Here is a 20,274-nt window from a genome sequence, read left to right on the forward strand (position 1 = left end):
TATAAATATATGCAAACACGATAATATTTCATTTACAGATCTCTTAGTGTAGAGGAAGCCTTTGATGTGCAGCCTCATGTGTTCAGCATATAACTGTACATAGAGTACAGATCTATCAGCAGGGCAGTGTAGAGGAGGGAAACTACTCAGGATCTTCCTACTATATTATTCCTGATCTATATATCCCTTGGTGCTGTTTAGATAAATTGTTATAGACATGTCACATGCATAATCAAGGACACAATACATATTAATAATATTATTATTATTATTTAGTATTTATATAGCGCCAACTTCTTCTACAGCACTGTGCACAGTATATTGTCTTGCAACATAACGGTCCCTCAGAGAGGCTCACTTTCTAATCCCTACCATAGTCCTATGTCTATGTATGTATCGGGTAGTGTATGGAGCTTAGTTAGGGCCAATTTTAGAGGAAGGCAATTAACTTTTCTGTATGTTTGTGGGATGTGAGAGGAAACAGGAGCTTCCTGAGACTCAGACAACATACTAACTCCTTGCAGATAGTCAGTGGTTAAGATTCGAACTGGGGATCCAGCGCTTGTATCTATAATGTCTTGCAATAAGTTACATATAGTATATAGGGAGATCTCTCAGCAAAGCAGTGTAGTAGAGGTATCCCCTGTGTGCCAAGGCGATTCTCAGCCCTCCCCCCTTCCCCCATTATTACTAATCTATATATTTGTGGTGCCCTACAGATGATTTACAGACAAGTCATATGAACAGACAAGGGTAATACGTTGTACACATAATGCTTATGTTTGCGCTAAGTACTCACAAATGCATCACCCAGCACATACTGCGATAACTGAGATATGACAGGAGAAAGACTCCTGGCTATTTGAGCTTATAGTCCAGGGATTAGTGGTGGACACAAACCTCCCCCGTGCAGAACTTTGCACAGCAGACGTGACTTACCAAATCTCTGGGTGCCGTCTACTACTTCTCGTGTGTGTGTGTGCGCGCTGGTCTGGATATGTACGTACACCATATACACTGGTATGCAGTATATGGGAGGTGCACAGCATAGAAGAGTACAGGAGATGGTATATGTGCAGAAAGTACAGAGTAGGGTATGCAGAAGAAACAGCAGAATATCTCTTGGCTGTTTCCTGGCTTCGTGGCTGTTTCCTTTGGTGGTATTCTCAGTGGCGCAGTGACAATTCCCTGGTAAAGCCTTATTGCTCTGCAAGTCATTTCATTGCTGCTGAGCAGAAATGCTGTGTGGCGAGGTCATGGAGAACTTCACAAAATGCAAATCCTGCGGTTTTCATGTAAATAGAACAATGACAACAGCACAGAAAGCATAGTGTACCTTAACCAGTTCTGGATAGTTGGTACGTTTATATACGGCATTCTATTTCGCCACTGGTTCACTTTGGCGCAGGGTGAGCCAAATGAAATTCCAGGTAGTCGTAGCACCTCGGAGGAAGAAATAATTTCTGGTCCGCCCATCGGCAGCACCCACATTACACTGCAGCATGGCCATAGACATAATAACATTATATCTATAGTGGTGCCCAGGTCAGGCCCTGCGTGAGAAAGAACGCGCACCAAAATGACCTGCCTTGCTATATACGCCTCTAAACTTCACATGCGGATCAGGGGTATATGTGTGTGTATATATAGTATTCCCCTAAAATGCATATAAAATAAAATAGCAAAACGTACCACCCAAAGAAGCCTAATTTCTGGCAAAAAACAATATATAGAAATTCCAGTGTGATAAGTAGCGATAATGTTGTTGGCAAATGAATGGTAGGAGCATGATATGTGAAAATTGCTGTGGTTTTTAAAGAGGAGCTGTCAGATATACTATCTCAGAAAAAAAACAACACATATATAAGTAGATAAATACTTGCTCTACTTACATAACATATGTATTGCACTGTCCATGTTTTAATTTTAGTGATTTTTCTACAGTAAAAAAAAGAGAAAATCCTTCTCAGCATTTCCCATTTTAACTGTCCAGTCCTGATGTCATTTCCTCCCTTACTCTCCTCTGCCTGATGTATGCATAGCCCGTCCTTCACTATGGAAAGTGCATTGTCTCAGCTTGAAAAATATTGGCCAATCAGAGAGGAACAGAGGCGTGGGAGGGGAAAACAGGAGGGAAAGAGGCTTCAGCCAATTAGGCTGCATTAGTTACCGTAAGTCTGAGAGGAAGTAGAGAAGCAAAAAAGGACAACCCAGCATGCCCTGCAACTTCCTTTTGTGTGTACCAAATAAGAGTCAGGTAAACTGGAGAATGATCATTTATCAACAAGAAAAGTAATAGTGATTTTAACTTTTGGATTGCCCGGTTAGCATCCTTATTACTTTTTTACCAGATAAAAATAAAGAATTGATTTTTGATTTTATGCCCGACCGTTACACTTTAAAGCGACACTGAAGCGAAAAAAAAAATGTTATAGAATGATTTATAATGTGTAGAACAGCTGAGAAATAAAACATTAGGAGCAGAGACACAAGTCTAATATTGTTTCCAGTACAGGAAGAGTTAAAGAGAACCTGAGGTGGGTTTTAAGAATGCTATTAGGACACAGAAGCTGGTTCTGCATACTATCACCAGTCTCTGTGTCTGTACTGTGCCCCCCAGGCCCCCCCTTGCTCTCTGCTGTCCCCCAGAAAAAAAACCGCCGTGCCAGTGACATGCAGCTTGTCGCTAGCTGGCTGTTTACCTTTGTGCTGCCTGTCACCGCTGCTCTCCCGCCTCCTCTATAGCGTCGCTCCCCGCCTGCGTCCCTTTCTTCTCCGTCTCTGTAAGCTGATTGGAAGGAAGGGACGCAGGCGGGGAGCGGCACTATAGAGGAGGCGGGGGAGCGGCAGTGACAGGCAGCACAAAGGTAAACAGCCTGCTAGCGACAAGGTGCATGCTCTGTAAAATCATTTAGACTGCTGAATAGTGTGTAAACTGCAAATATTCGAGAATGATGCAATGTTATAAAAAACACTATATAACTGAAAATAAAAATATGAGAATATTTTCTTTGCTACTAATGTTCTAGTAATTATCCTGACTACACAACCAATTCAATATAAATATAATATAATTGTTTCTGCTCATCAAAAACCTTTAACTATTAGTCAAAGATAACATCATTGAACACAAAATGCAGTTTTAAATGATGGTTTTTATTATTTAGTGAGAAAAAAAACTCAAAATCTACATGGCACTGTGTGAAAAAGTGATTGCCCCCCTTGTTAAAAAATTTACTTAACTGTGGTTTATCACACCTGAGATCAATTTCTGTAGTTACCCCCAGGCCTGATTACTGCCACACCTGTTTCAATCAAGAAATCACTTAAATAGGAGCTATCTGACACAGAGAAGTAGACCAAAAGCACCTCAAATGCTAGACATCATGCCAAGATCCAAAGAAATTCAGGAACAAATGAGAACAAAAGTACTGTAATTGAGATCTATCAGTCTGGTAAAGGTTATAAAGCCATTTCTAAAGCTTTGGGACTCCAGCAAACCACAGTGAGAGCCATTATCCACAAATGGCAAAAACATGGAACAGTGATGAACCTTCCCAGGAGTGGCCGGCCAACCAAAATTACCCCAAGAGAGCAGAGAAAACTCATCTGAGAAGCCACAAAAGACCCCAGTACAACATCTAAAGAACTGCAGGCCTCACTTGCCTCAATTAAGGTCAGTGTTCATGACTCCACCATAAAAAAGAGACTGGGCAAAATCGGCCTGCATGGCAGATATCCAAGGCGCAAACCACTTTCAAGCAAAAAGAACATTAAGGCTCCTCTCAATTTTGCTAAAAAAACATCTCAATGATTGCCAAGACTTTTGAGAAAATACCTTGTGGACCGACGAGACAAAAGTTGAACTTTTTGGAAGGTGCGTGTGCCGTTACATCTGGCGTAGAAGTAACACAGCATTTCAGCAAAAGAACATCATACCAACAGTAAAATATGGTGGCGGTAGTGTGATGGTCTGGGGTTGTTTTGCTGCTTCAGGACCTGGAAGGCTTGCTGTGATAGATGGAATCATGAATTCTACTGTCTACCAAAAAATTCTGAAGGAGAATGTCCGGCCATCTGTTTGTCAACTCAAGCTGAAGCGATCTTGGGTGCTGCAGCAGGACAATGACCCAAAACACACCAGCAAATCCACCTCTGAATGGCGTAAGAACAACAAAATGAAGACTTTGGAGTGGCCTAGTCAAAGTCCTGACCTGAATCCTATTGAGATGTTGTGGCATGACCTTAAAAAGGTGGTTCATGCTAGAAAATCCTCAAATTAAGCTGAATTACAACAATTCTGCAAAGATGAGTGGGCCAAAATTCCTCCAGAGCGCTGTAAAAGACTCGTTGCAAGTTATCGCAAACGCTTGATTGCAGTTATTGCTGCTAAGGGTGGCCCAACCAGTTATGAGGTTCAGGGGGCAATTTCTTTTTCACACAGGGCCATGTAGGTTTTGAGTTGTTTTTTTTCCTCACTAAATAATAAAAACCATCATTTAAAACTGCATTTTGTGTTCAATGATATTATCTTTGACTAATAGTTAACGGTTTTTGATGAGCAAGAAACATTTAATTGTGACAAGCATGCAAAAGAATAAGAAATCAGGAAGGGGGCAAATCGTTCTTCACACCACTATCTCTCTCTATCTATCTATCTATCTATCTATCTATCTATCTATCTATCTATCTATCTACGTATCTATCTATATATATATATATATATATATATATATATATATATATATATATATATATATATACAATTTATATATGCTACCCGGCGCTAGAGTTTCTTATATATATATATGTATATACATATAAGAGTGAGCTGCGTTGTTAGTTGAGGGATCCCTAGCACCCTCACAGTAATAAGTCAAGGTAATATATTAGATCTAACACGCGCTTTAGGTATAAAACTAGATTCCTCTTTATTTTCCGTTCTTTGTTAAAAATCCACAAAAAAGGTAAAAGTAAAATATCAATAGGATAAACAAACAACCCTATAAAAAATCCTGATTCATTCATATACATTCAAAACACATATATAGAAGGGCCCTTCTATCACAACCTTACTTGTCAATTCGTGTAAGGAAAAGACGTGTTAGGGATATTCCAAAGTGTAATGATAAAAGGGGATCTAGAGGGAGAGTCTAAAAAATATTGGTAGATCTCCAGATGTCCTAATAGGGAGCCCGTTCTGTTCCCAGCCAACGTCTGTTTCCAAGGCTTATAAAATTATGCTGTTCCTCCAATTAGAAAAAAGGCAAAAATTCCCACTTACAGTTCTGCAGTAGGTCTATCAAATCGAAGGATGGGTCTAGTAAATTTCAAGATGTACTCCTTCTTATAGGTCTCACCACCACAAACTAAAGGTCCGTCTTGATGGTGAGCCGTCTCCTCGCTGCTCTCCACGCCGTGTAGTTGAGGTGCGCATACGTCACTTCCGTGTGTAAAGACTCACGGGTCCGCTCGTCGCACTTCCTTCTGGCTGGTTGCAGTCTCTCTGGCTAATGTGGGTGACGTCACCGCTAAAAGATCCGTTGAACCTCTGCTTACAGGCAGCCGCTGCGCGCTATCACGGCTTGTCTGTAGTCCACGATCTTTGCCAAAAGATAATCAAGATATGTGGACACTTTTTTGCAGAAATCAGTGAAAAATACAAAAGCCTATATTGAGGATACCAAACACATACTGAATGCCTTGGGAGGTTTACAGTGGGAGGATGGCTTTATAATGTGCACTCTGGATGTGACATCCTTATATACGATAATTGACCATGAAAGGGGATTGGAGGCTGTCAGTTTCTATTTGGATCAAGATGTTACAATCGATGTAGTACAGAGGGAGTTCATATTAAGATCAATCCGGTTCATATTGGAGCACAATTATTTCCAGTTTGATGACAGTTGGTATCTGCAGGTCGGTGGGACGGCGATGAGGACCAGGTTCGCACCGGCCTATGCAAATCTATTTATGTCATATTGGGAGGAGAGCCATGTTTATGGGGAATGTGGCCCGGGTGCGAGCCTGGTCCTCTGGCGTCGTTTCATCGACGACGTGTTGATGATATGGAAGGGGGATACCCTATCCTTGGAGAAGTTTATTGAGGACCTCAACACTAATGACTGGAGAATAAAACTCACGGCAGATATTAATAAGTCACACGTAAATTTTTTGGACCTGGAGTTGTATGTGGAGAACAAGTCCCTTAATACAAGGACATTCCACAAATCAGTGGATGTGAATAGCTATATTCTATACACTAGTTGCCACCTCCCACAGTGGCTCAACAACATCCCCAGGGGGCAGTTCACGAGACTCCGCCGCAACTGTACGAACTTGGATGACTATGATCGAGAGGCGGAGGGACTCGTGGACCGCTTCCTGGAGAAGGGCTATCCAGAGGAAGGTGTCATTAAGTCCCGACAGGATATTAGACACAAGGACCGTGGTGGCCTATTAGGCCCGAGGACTAAACGGGAATGGGATGAGAAAGATCTCAGTGTTGTCCTACAATATTCATCCCAATCCAATAAAGTAGTAAACATAATTCGAAAGCATTGGGATGTATTGAGGGAGGACAAGATTTTGGGTGAGAAATTACCTGGTACCCCACAGGTTATTTTTAAGAGGGCACCCAATTTGGGACTCTCGATAGCAACAGCGGCAAATGAAGTTAATAAAGGGGGAAACCATGGAATTGATAGGGGTAGAGCAGGATTTGTCCGATGTGGGATGTGTCTGAATTGTAGAAGGACTGATAATCCGGGTAGAGTAATGGAAATTGAGGCACCGGATGCAGTGAAATATAGAATCAAGGACTCCATGACTTGTACTACTTGTGGGGTCATTTACTGCATCCAGTGCCCCTGCCATAAAAGGTACGTTGGGAGAACTAAAAGATCACTTTTGAGGAGGATAGGGGAACATTTTAATAATATTGAGAAAAAGAATGAGGTGCACCCCCTATCAAAGCATTATAAGGAACAACATGGTGGGAGGATTAGGGGGACCATATTTTTTGGTCTAGAAATTGTACAACGGAATACAAGGGGAGGGGATTACATACAGAAAATGTCCAGGAGCGAGTCCAAATGGATCTTTCAACTGGACACCCTTATCCCCAAGGGACTTAACAGTGAGATGGAGCTGTTCGCATTCTTTAAATGACTCCGGTTGATATCAAAATCACCTTTGAAGACTGGGGTGGTTGAACATATGTGGGGAGGGGGGTATTACTGTTGGGTCACGCCTACCTTATACTCTCTACGTACTCAAGTATATTTTATCCTATAGTGTGGATATATCAAACGCTGAGATCGATAACTGATCCTCTATGTGGGAGGAAGGGGTGTTGAGAGATATTCATGAGTGGTGAGAGTGAATGTTCATACTTAATTGTGTTTTTACTATCCTTTTATTTTTATTTTATTTGTATCGAGTATTAATTGATTGATTGAGTATTGAATCAAGCAAAACGGGATGCTGCTACCTGCTTGATGAATAATACAAGGAAATGATACATCTGTAATAGGGCACCCTTCGAACTATGACCTATAATCCGATTAAGGGGAAGGAAGGAATGATAAATGGATACTATAAAAGAAGGATGGACGTTGCTAGCCTCAGATGACTCAGAGTAAACCCTCCTGAAGAAAGCCAACGCTAATTGGCAGAAACGCGTAGAGGTTTCATTATCTTTCATTATCTTTTGGCAAAGATCGTGGACTACAGACAAGCCGTGATAGCGCGCAGCGGCTGCCTGTAAGCAGAGGTTCAACGGATCTTTTAGCGGTGACGTCACCCACATTAGCCAGAGAGACTGCAACCAGCCAGAAGGAAGTGCGACGAGCGGACCCGTGAGTCTTTACACACGGAAGTGACGTATGCGCACCTCAACTACACGGCGTGGAGAGCAGCGAGGAGACGGCTCACCATCAAGACGGACCTTTAGTTTGTGGTGGTGAGACCTATAAGAAGGAGTACATCTTGAAATTTACTAGACCCATCCTTCGATTTGATAGACCTACTGCAGAACTGTAAGTGGGAATTTTTCCTTTTTTCTAATTGGAGGAACAGCATAATTTTATAAGCCTTGGAAACAGACGTTGGCTGGGAACAGAACGGGCTCCCTATTAGGACATCTGGAGATCTACCAATATTTTTTAGACTCTCCCTCTAGATCCCCTTTTATCAATACACTTTGGAATATCCCTAACACGTCTTTTCCTTACACGAATTGACAAGTAAGGTTGTGATAGAAGGGCCCTTCTATATATGTGTTTTGAATGTATATGAATGAATGGGCTTGGAGGATCAGGATTTTTTATAGGGTTGTTTGTTTATCCTATTGATATTTTACTTTTACCTTTTTTGTGGATTTTTAACAAAGAACGGAAAATAAAGAGGAATCTAGTTTTATACCTGAAGCGCGTGTTAGATCTAATATATTACCTATATATATATACAGTACAGACCAAAAGTTTGAACACACCTTCTCATTTAAAGAGTTTTCTTTATTTTCATGACTATGAACATTGTAGATTCACACTGAAGGCATCCAAACTATGAATTAACACATTTGGAAGTATAGTACATAACCAAAAAGTGTGAAACAACTGAAAATATGCCATATTCTAGGTTCTTCAAAGTAACCACCTTTTGCTTTGATTACTGCTTTGCACACTCTTGGCATTCTCTTGATGAGCTTCAAGAGGTAGTCACCTGAAATGGTTTTCACTTCACAGGTGTGCTCTGTGAGGTTTAATAAGTGGGATTTCTTGCCTTATAAATGGGGTTGGGACCATCAGTTGCGTTGTGGAGACGTCAGGTGGATACACAGCTGATAGTCCTACTGAATAGACTGTTAGAATTTGTATTATGGCAAGAAAAAAGCAGCTAAAAAAAGAAAAACGAGGGGCCATCATTACTTTTAAAGGGAACCTTAACTAAGAAAAAACCCATGAGTTTCAATTACCTGGGGTATCTACTGGGAGTCTGGCCACCATGCGTACCTTTTTACGCTTTCCCGCTGGTGCAGAAAGCTATCGCGGACATTAAGTACATTTTTACGCGTTACGGGTGCAATGTGTAAAAATGTACGCATGACACCTGTAACGCATAAAAATGTACTTGTTAATGTCCGCGATAGCTTTCTGTACCAGCGGGAATGTGTAATGGTGGCCGGCCGACTCCTAGTTGGCAAAAACAAAACTAGCTGGCAGCGGGGGACCAGAGGAGCCATGAGTGACTGCGAGGGCACAGGATGGCTGCAGGGGGCTGGTAGATGCCCCAGGTAAGTGAAACTCATGGGGTTTTTTTTGAGTTTAGGTTCCCTTTAAGAAATGAAGGTCAGTCAATCCGAAAAATTGTGAAAACTTTGAAAGTGTCCCCAAGTGCAGTCTCAAAAACCATCAAATGCTACAAAGAAACTGGCTCACATGCGGACCGCCCCAGGAAAGAAAGACCAAGAGTCACCTCTGCTGCAGAGGATAAGTTCATCCGAGTCACCAGCCTCAGAAAGCGCAGGTTAACAGCAGCTCAGATTAGAGACCAGGTCAATGCCACACAGAGTTGTAGCAGCAGACACATCTCTAGAACAACTGTTAAGAGGAGACTGTGTGAATCAGGCCTTCATGGTAGAATATCTGCTAGTAACCCACTGCTAAGGACTGGCAACAAGCAGAAGAGACTTGTTTAGGCTAAAGAACACAAGGAATAGGCATCAGACCAGTGGAAATCTGTGCTTTGGTCTGATGAGTCCAAATTTGAGATCTTTGGTTCCAACCACTGTGTCTTTGTGCAAGGCAGAAAAGGTGAACGGATGGACTCTACATGGCTGGTTCCCACTGTGAAGCATGGAGGAGGAGGTGTTATGGTGTGGGGGTGCTTTGTTGGTGACACGGTTGGGGTTTTATTCAAAATTGAAGGCATACTGAACCAGCATGGCTACCACAGCATCTTGCAGCGGCATGCTATTCCATCGGGTTTGCGTTTAGTTGGACCATCATTTATTTTTCAACAGGACAATGGCCTCAATTCACTAAGATCATGCTGGAGATAATAAGGCAAGAGATAACCTACCTCTACACAGTGAGAGAGTTATTTTATCTCTTCATTCCTTAAGTTACCTCCTCTGTAGTTAATTTACCTCCTCTGTAGTTAATTTACCTCCTCTGTAGTTATTTTCACATGCAGTTAATAAACAGCCTGTCTTTAACTTTGGAGTTATTTTAAGGATTGAAGAGTTAACTTAACCCTCTGGGCGATACAATTGCATCGCCCATGAGGGGGCGCAGCACTTTTTTTTAAAATTTTTTTCTTTTTTAAATCATGTAGCGACCCCCGGGCTCGCTACATGATAGCCGCTGCGCAGCGGCATCCCCCCACCCACTCCGATCGCCTTCGGCGTTAAGAGTAAGCAGGAAATCCCGTTCAGAACGGGATTTCCTGCTGGGCTTCCCCGGTCATGGACGTTGTGACGTCAGAGGGAGTCACGATCCACCCCTCAGCGCTCCCTGGCACTGATTGGCCAGGCTGCGCAAGGGGTCGGGGGGGGGGGGGGGGGCTGCGCGGCACGGCGGATCGCCAGCGAGCGGCGGCGATCGGAAGTTACACGCAGCTAGCAAAGTGCTAGCTGCGATTAACAAAAAAAAATTATGCAAATCGGCCCACCAGGGCCTGAGAAATCCTCCTGCGCGATATACCCCGAGCTCAGCTCGGGATTATCGCCCAGGAGGTTAAAGATAGAAGAGTTAACTTTAGATTTGCCTGAGGTAAAATGTTTCCAGAATACTACATGCCTTATCACCATGGTGATAACTAGAAGAGTTATTAAAGACAGGAGATATGCTTAGTGAATTGAGGCCATTGACCCCAAACACACCTCCAGGCTGTGTAAATGCTATTTGACCAGGAAGGAGAGTGATAGGGTGCTGCGCCAGATGACCTGACCTCCACAGTCACCAGACCTGAACCCAATCGAGATGGTTTGGGGTGAGCTGGACCGCAGAGTGAAGGCAAAAGGACCAACAAGTGCTAAGCGTCTCTGGGAACTCCTTCAAGACTGTTGGAAGACCATTTCAGGTGAAGCTCATCAAAAGAATGCCAAGAGTGTGCAAAGCAGTAATCAAAGCAAAAGGTGGCTACTTTGAAGAACCTAGAATATGACATATTTTCAGTTGTTTCACACTTTTTGGTTATGTGTTAATTCATAGTTTGGATGCCTTCAGTGTGAATCTACAATGTTCATAGTCATGAAAATAAAGAAAACTATCCTATCTATATATATATATATATATATATATATATATACAGTGTTCTCCCCAGAAAATTTTTCCAGCCGGGTGGCATGAAAAAGTAGCCGGGTGGGGTGTGATGAGAGAATGCAGGGTTGGTGCATCTGTGCACAACTCTGCTTACAGCTTAGGAGGAGGTGAACAGATAACAGCCGGGTGCTGGCCAAAACTAGCCGGGTGGAGCACTTGGCTAAAAGAGCCTGGGGAGAACACTGTATCCATGTATATATGTATATATATGTATATATATATATATATATATATATATATATATAGGCAGTGCAGTTGACCAGGTGAATATTTCACTTTGGCAATGTTCTGACTTCACCTCTTCTTGGAAGGTCGCAGTGATGTCACAACGGGAGAAGCTATCTGCGGAGAGGACTGTGGTATGCATAGAGCGTTATGGCACTGGAGACATTTGCAAGTATCAGCAGGATGAGAATGGTCGGATCTTCTGTGACCGAGAATCTGCAAGCAGTAACTACCGATCCCTAAAAGACTGCTTGGTGGTGAGAGCACCTTGATTTCATTACTGTGGGGGAATACTGGGGTTTCTGGGGCAAAGGTCAAGAATCACCTAGGAAGAAAAGGTTATTGCTATACACTGGCAGCATGTGAGGCACAAATAAAGGAAACGGAAGATGGATGGACACCACGGAGGGTGTCAGTGCTCAGGTAAAGTATGAATGCACTCACCAATTGACCAATTTCGGCCCAAAATTGGTCAATTGTTCCTCTTTTTGCCATTGAAGAAACAGATATCCTGCAGATCAAATGGATAATAACTCAAAGCAGGAAAGCAGTCCCCAAATCAAGGATGGCTACATTGCAAACAAATACTGTATATTCTGGCGTATAAGACTACTTTTTAACCCTTGAAAATCATCTGAAAAGTCAGGGGTCGTCTTATACGCCAGGTGTCATTGATGCCGGGTGGTACGCCCTATCCTGTTACCGATTGTCAGATCTCGCTGCTGAGGACAGTAGTGAAGCGGTGCAAGCACACGTGTGAGATCGGAGAGGCAGAGAAGGAGGTAAATAGGATAAAAGGGCGGGCAAGAAGGGTGAAAGAGGCGTGTTTTATGGGCACAGCGCAATCCATTCTTCCATACCGCTCTGATAAACGGGTAGAGAAGGGAGAGTTGACCAATTAAACCAGTCAATCGCCTATATACTGTTATATACTGGGTACCACATACAGCACAGCACCAGTATCTGTTCATACATAGCACCAGTATATGATGTTTTTTAAATTTTTATTTGGTGTGCATTGGAAGAGGGGTAGTTTTATACGGCGAGTATATCCCAAACTCTATATTTTAACTGAAAAAGTTGGGGGGTCGTCTTATACGCCAGAATATACGGTAATTGTATTTCTTTTTTTAAAAAAGTATACAATGTGACTTTAGGAGGCAAGAAAGATAAACCATAAAAATACTTAAAGTTCACCCGAGACGAAATGTGACGTGATAAGGTAGACATGTGTGTATTCAGTGGCTAGAACACACATTATGCTGGCGGTGTGTATACTGTATATCACAGGTGGTGACCTCTTTAGTGCTGTCCTGTGCAGCTCTGCGGAACGTTTGTTTTTTAGAATTCCTAAGCCAGTGAAAATAATGCCTGGTCTCCCAGAATGCAGTGGGACGAGAATTCTGCATAGCTAAACCGCTGGCCTCTCCACAGAATTTTTTTTCCAGCCAGGTGGCATAAAACAGTAGCCAGGTGGGGTGCCAGGGGGAGGGTGGGTTGACAATGCAGGGCTGCTGCAACTCTGCTTACAGCATAGGAGGAGGTTGAGGTGAGCCGACATCCGGGTGCTCACCAAAATTAGCTGGGTGGAGAACCCGGCTAAAAGAAGCTGGGGAGAACACTGGCTAAACAGCCTAGGCTAGGCATCATTGGGAGGGCAGGGCTGCATATACAAATATACAGCATTATATGGTTATAGGAAGGGTTTCTGATGTGTATGACCAGCTTTATTGCCACAACAGACATTACCTGGTCTATATCCTACCCCAGTTTGAGATCATATTTTTAATGTCTTTATTGTGTTCCACTTTTACCTTTTTAAAAGTGTACTATTCATCCAGCCTGGCTTCGTTTTGTCTCGGCCCCTAGTCATTCCATGTAGTTGTCACACTGCAGTGCCTGCTGGTATCTTCATGTCTTGTACAGTAGCACAGCCGCCAGGAAATCATTAGTGGGGTATGATGGGAAAGTAGAGGGTAGAACTGGGCGATGTAGGAGAATAAAGCTGGTCGGCTCACATGTTGCCAGAAGGGAGCGCTATGGGCTCTTCTCACAACTCTACTCTCTTGTAGTCTGTGTTCCTCCCGCATGGATATCCAGACAGTGTGAGTGATGACTACCTGCAATATCAGCTGTGGGACACAATCCAGGTAATGAGCACTCACTGTACAGGAGCTACCATGTTCCGTTTATCAAACTTTCCTTCACAGTAATTGTCCAATACCTTCTACTAACCTCCTGGAAAGCCCTATACTTTACCACATACCTTACCACATCCTCCCTGTTAACACCACACTTTACCACATCATCCCTGATAAACCTACACTTTACCACATCCTCCCTGATAACTCCACACTTTACCACATCATCCCTGATAGTCCATACCGTACAGCATCTTCCCTGATAACCCTACACTTTACCGCATCCTCCCTGATAACTCCACACTTTCACTTTACCACATCATCCCTGATAAAGCCACACCTTCCCACATACTCCTTGATAACTCAGTACCTTACCACATCCTGGCCTTTATTCAATTCCCTTTTTATCCCGTGTTTTCTCCTAGGTGATACCTTATTAATAAAATGCCTTTTAAGCCACCTGCTAGCAAGAAAATGCTCAGAATAATTGTGACAGTACTTTCCCACCTACTTTTTTAATTAAAGAGTGCTGAAAAGTTATTTTAAATGGAAGATGGAAAATTATCTCCTAGGAGAAAACTTAGGGGAAAAAGTGAATTGAATAAAGGCATCCCATCCTGATGACCCTACACCTTCCCATATCCTCCTGATAACCCCACACGTTACCACATCCTCCCTGATAATGCCACACCTCCCCATATCCTCCTGATAACCCCACACGTTGCCACATCCTCCCTGATAACACCACACCTTCCCACATCCCATTCTGAAAACTCCACACGTTACCACATCCTCCCTGATAATGCCACACCTCCCCACATCCTCCTGATAACCCAACATGTTACCACATCCTCCCTGATAATGCCACATCTCCCCACATCCTCCTGATAATGCCACACCTCCTCACATCCTCCTGATAACCCCACACATTACCACATCCTCCCTGATAATGCCACACCTCCCTACATCCTCCTGATAACTCCACAATTTACCACATCCTCCTGATAACCCCACACGTTACCACATCCTCCCTGATAATGCCACACCTCCCCACATCCTCCTGATAACCCCACACAATACCACATCCTCCCTGATAACCCCACACGTTACCACATCCTCCCTGATAATGCCACACCTCCCCACATCCTCCTGATAACCCCACACGTTACCACATCCTCCCTGATAACCCCACACGTTACCACATCCTCCTGATAACCCCACACGTTACCACATCCTCCCTGATAATGCCACACCTCCCCACATCCTCCTGATAACCCCACACGTTACCACATCCTCCCTGATAACCCCACACGTTACCACATCCTCCCTGAGAACCCCACACGTTACCACATCCTCCCTGATAATGCCACACCTCCCCACATCCTCCCTGATAACCCAGCACTTTACCACATCCTCCCTGATCATGCCACACCGTCCACATCCTCCCTGATCATGCCACACCTCCCCACATCCTCCCTGATCATGCCACACCTCCCCACATCCTCCCTGATCATGCCACACCTCCCCACATCCTCCCTGATCATGCCACACCTCCCCACATCCTCCCTGATAATGCCACACCTCCCCACATCCTCCCTGATAACCCAGCACTTTACCACATCCTCCCTGATCATGCCACACCGTCCACATTCTCCCTGATCATGCCACACCTGTCCACATTCTCCCTGATAATGCCACACCTCCCCACATCCTCCCTGATAACCCTACACTCTACCACATCCTCCCAGATAAAGCCACACCTTTTCACATTCTGCCTAATAACTACATGTTACCACATCCTGATAAACCCACACTTTAGCACACCCTCCCTGTAAGCCTTATACCTTCCCACTTCCTTCATAATAACCAAACACCTTACCATATGATTCCTGATAAGTCTACACCTAACTGCATCCTTCCATGAGGCCTCATGCACACATGTGACATATGCCTTGGGAGACATTGCAGGGCTGAGGCTGTACAGATGTGTCCTCTCCGATGTGTTCTCTCCTCTGATGTGTCCTTTATTCTGATGAGTCTTCTTCTCAGACATGTCTTACTCTCTGCTGTGTCCATTTGTCTGATGCATCTTCTTTTCTCACATGTCTTCTTCTCTAATACATTTTCCTCTTTATCTTGCTTTCCGCTCTGCTGTGTACTCTTCTCTGATGTCTTTTTCACTGTTTTGTCATCTTCTGTGACGTGTCTTCCTCTATGACGTGTCTTCCTCTCTGACTTGTCTTCCTCTTTGATGCATCTCCTTCCCTAACATTACTTCCTGTCTGTATCTTCTCCTCTGTCATGTCTTATTTTCTGATGTGTCTTCCTCTCTGACATGTCTTCCTCTTTGATGCATCTCTTTCCCTAACATTACTTCCTGTCTGTATCTTCTCTGTCATGCCTTATTTTCTGATGTGTCTTCTTCTCTGACATGTCTTCCTTTCTCATTGAGCCCTTTTTGTTTTCCTTCTCTAGGCCTTTGCCAGTAGTGTGACGGGGTCTCTGGCTACTCACTCTCTTCTCCGGGGCTCAGGTGTTGGTGACAGTTCAGCCACAGTTGCAGCAGCCACAGTAACATGGATCTTGAAAGGTATGGACACAAGGATTGTCTCTTTGTCTAGTACTTCTACTGTTATTTGCACCCTCTGCCTCTCCTTTAGCTGAGCTCTCTTTCCTCCCTGCAGATGGCACTGGCATGGTGGGACGCATACTCTTTGCCTGGGTGAAAGGGTAAGTCTGTTGCATGAACAGGATCTCTAGGGACTGAGCAATTGATAAGGTGTTTGTAGGAGTGTGATATACCTAGCAAAGGGGTGACAGCAGTTTTAAGGAGGGTGATCCATAGATTAAGGGAGTTTTATCTGGATTTCTGAACTGTAGATATGAACATTGACCTACAATTTTAGAATCTAGTATTCAGAAATAAGTTTATTTTAGCATGACTCTGAATCCAGGTACTCCACGACCCTTGCAGGTCTATGGGGTGGGTACAAAAATCATCCGACTTTGACTCCTCAGTTTATGAAACCTCAGACTTCACGTACCCAAAAATTGCTCTGACTCCTCCACTCCGACTCCACAGTCCTGGATTCTAGTATTTGCAGGGTTGGGGTGGGTAGGCAGATTTTTGGGGGGGGAGGGTTGGTCAGATACTTGAGTGGGCTTACTTCTCTGGTAGACAGATACTTATGGGTGAGTGGCTGATACTCAGTGGTGGGTTTTGATGGTTTTATTGTCTGTCTGCAGGAGTCAGCTGGACTGCGATGCCAAAAAGTGGAGGTAAATTATTGTGTGTGTGTAAATGTGAACACACCTTTTATCCCTTATTTGCTGGCCAGTAGGACTTCCCCCAACTGTATTCTTCTTCCTGTACCCCAAATATGTCCAATTTCTCAATTTAAACCTAAAACTAATGGTCTTCCCTCCAACCCCATTATTGTTGTCCTACTTCCTGATATTTTCTTCTCCTCCAACCTCATTAAAATCTTTCTTTCTTTTAAATACGGCAGGTCATCATCTGCAAAACCTTATTATTATCTCGTTTTCTTCTAAATGTGTTTTCTATCTCATTGTTATTTCTTTGCAGCCTCCAAGTATATGTTCTTCATCCATCCTCAGTCTTTCTATCCTTTAAATATGCACTCTTCTCCAGCCTCATTACAGCACTCACATGTTCAAAACGTCTCAATTTTCCGCCTTACTATTCTCTTCCAAGCCTACAACCTTATTCTTATGCCACCTCCATAGATGTTCTCTTTTCCATCTTCACTAATGTCCTAAATGTTGCCTGTCCTCCAACCTCATTGTTGAGTACCAATCTTGTAGACTAGAGGTTGCTTCAGTTTGGACCACTATCCACACTCTCCTGTATCTTCCATCTTCTGACTTTTATTCATTTGCTCTGATCTCTGCTTCCAGCAGTTGTTATCATGACCTGTCACAAGTCAATGCAGAAGTGAAGAGTCATGTTTGTACTTTGTGTCCTTTGGGTGTAATCTGAGTAGTGGAGTGCTTTGTTTTTATAGTAGATACAAGTTGGAAGTTAGAGCCTCTATTTAGGCAACCTGATTGCATCTGCCCAGCAGAGGTCTTTCAAAGACATCAGGATTTATATGTATTGCTGGTGGTACTTTTCCCTCATGACATGCGCTTTTTTTGTCTCAATTTTAGGCTGTTTGCTGATGTCTTAAATGATCTGGCAATATTTATAGAGATTTTAGCTCCAGTTTTCCCATCATGCTTCACTGTGACAGTATGTATAGCTGGAATCTTCAAGGTAAGTCTGTTCCCCCACAGATCATTACTCAGGACCCACAGTTACATCTCCCTAGTTGTAGCCTTTGTTCCCTTACCGTTTGCTGTTATCCTCATCAGGCGGGACCGCTTCTCCTCCTACTGTATCTTACATTGTTCCACCTTCTAGATTGATAGCCTGATGCAATAGAATCTTCTTCCCTTTTTAATGCTACATTCCCTCAACTTTTAACCCTTTAGCAGCCAATTTTAGAGGCTTGCAAGTGCTCCAGGACAATTTATTTTAGCACTTTTTTATTTCTTATTTTATACATTTCCTTTGCTTCTAATTAGTACTGCTGTACTGTGTATTTATGGCCACTTGTCACTAGGGGGCAGTATGACACAGTAACATAGGACTTCTGCTTTCAGTTTCTATATTTCTGCTAGTAGAGAGAGATAAAAGCATTCGAAGAATTTACAGCACAAGTTCTGCCAGATGAGTTCAGAAGCAATGCACTTATCTCAAATGAGATAACTCTATTGAAGCTGCTAATGTGTTTTATTGAAAGCCTAATGGGATAGATATGTGCAAGTAGTGCAGTAGAGGGGATGGGATAAACTTTGTGTAGGTGATGCAATGGAAGAGGATGGAGGAAAATTAGCTTTGTGGAGGTGGTGGTGGTGATGAGCTCGGTGAAGGTGGTGCAGTAAAAGAGAGCGATGGTGGTCATATGATCAGTGGAGGATAAGCTTGATCAGAAACTCAGCACTAGGGATGATCAGTGAGATGCAAATACTTCCAAGTTTATGCAAATTTATGTACGCTTTTATGCAAATATATGCAGCTTGAAACTGGACCAATCAATTTAAACTTGGGTGGGAATCGATTGGTCCATTTTCAAGCTGCATATATTTGTATAAACTCCGAAGTATTTGCATATCATGGATCATCCCTATTCAGCACAACTGAAGCAATGGAAGAAGACGGGGGTGGGATAAGTACTACGCAGTTGATGCAGTGAAATAGAATATGTAGGTTATGGGACGTTCAGCAGAGGTGAGGCACTGAAGGAAGATGGGATTGGGATCAGTTCTATGCTATCCATGCAGTTGAGGAAGATGTTTGGGTTGTAAGAAACGGTAAATCGAGAATTTACAATTACAAGACAGATTCTGGAAACCAGTGCTGATGTACTCATATACTGATATCGGATTGCAGTCATTCTGTGTCCGCAATCTTGTCTGCCTCTCATACGTTTTATATTGTCCATGTTTCTGCCATGTATGGCTTTACCATAATGGCATCTCTGTGCTGCAGTGCATTGTGGGAGTCGCTGGAGGGGCCACACGTGCCGCCCTCACAGTTCACCAGGCCAAAAGGGACAACATGGCTGATGTCTGTGCCAAAGATGGGAGTCAGGTGAGAAGCCTTCCCTTCCTTCATTGTTATAGGGAATGTATATTAGAATTTACTGTATACTCTAGAAGGGCTAGAAGGGCTTTCTCTAATCCTAACTACAATTGCAGATATAATTGCGCCTTCTGTTCTTAGACAGATACATTGTTTAGAATAGTTCAGTATTGGCTTCACTCCAGTCCATAAAACTTGGGAAAGTTTCAACAGATTATCGTATCTTCTGATATACAGCAAGGAAAACCTCCAACATACCCAATCAGGTTCCACTCACCAGATGCCTAGGCCACCAGGGTCTAATAGTGTGTCGGGAATATTCCCAGGTCACCCCGACCATAACGATCAAACCAATCCAAACGTCTTGATCGAACAACGTTCCATACACATTCAATGACGATTGCTGTCCCCAGCACGATATCCTGCTTCAACTCATAAACCGATGATTGTGATGTACCTCAAATAAAAATTTCTCTCAATGTGATACTGCAACTTTTTTATATACAGTTTATAAAAGGGTATTGCACTCATATGAACTAAGTTAAGATCAAGACTCGAGTGTGAGAACGGGCTCCCCCGTTTAGGTGGCCACAGCTGGCTCCGCCTTGAGTCAGTGTCTTTGGATGAAATGCTGCCAGGTATTCCGTCTATGACCTCTAGGTTACCTCTCTTGTATAGTCAAGACAAGACGCAGAACATTTATATTGTGCTTTTCTCCTGGCGGACTCAATGCGCCAGAGCTGCAGCCACCAGGATGCGCTCTATAGGCAGTAGCAGTGTTAGGAAGTCTTGCCCAAGATCTTCTTACTGATTAGGTGCTGGCTTGCTGAACTGGAAGAGCTGAGATTTTATCCCTGGTCTCCTGTGTCAGAGGCAGAGCCCTTAACCAGTACACTATCCACTATAAACATTTGGTAAGCGAGCTTCGAGA

General features: G+C 43.3%; 1 protein-coding gene across 3 annotated transcripts in view; it reads left to right on the plus strand.

Annotated features, from left to right (window-relative positions):
• The window catches only part of RUSF1 (RUS family member 1), a 55,881-nt gene that overhangs the window by 397 nt on the left and 35,210 nt on the right, over nt 1-20,274 (plus strand). For all 3 annotated transcript variants that reach the window (XM_068244133.1, XM_068244134.1, XM_068244135.1), the window contains exons 2-8: nt 11,642-11,812; nt 13,628-13,705; nt 16,172-16,286; nt 16,381-16,426; nt 16,943-16,975; nt 17,867-17,972; nt 19,251-19,352. In XM_068244133.1, the coding sequence (XP_068100234.1) occupies nt 11,642-11,812; nt 13,628-13,705; nt 16,172-16,286; nt 16,381-16,426; nt 16,943-16,975; nt 17,867-17,972; nt 19,251-19,352 (651 nt within the window). The remainder of the gene's footprint in view (nt 1-11,641; nt 11,813-13,627; nt 13,706-16,171; nt 16,287-16,380; nt 16,427-16,942; nt 16,976-17,866; nt 17,973-19,250; nt 19,353-20,274) is intronic.

Source organism: Hyperolius riggenbachi, chromosome 7, assembly GCF_040937935.1.
Source record: "Hyperolius riggenbachi isolate aHypRig1 chromosome 7, aHypRig1.pri, whole genome shotgun sequence".
Lineage (NCBI taxonomy): Eukaryota > Metazoa > Chordata > Amphibia > Anura > Hyperoliidae > Hyperolius > Hyperolius riggenbachi.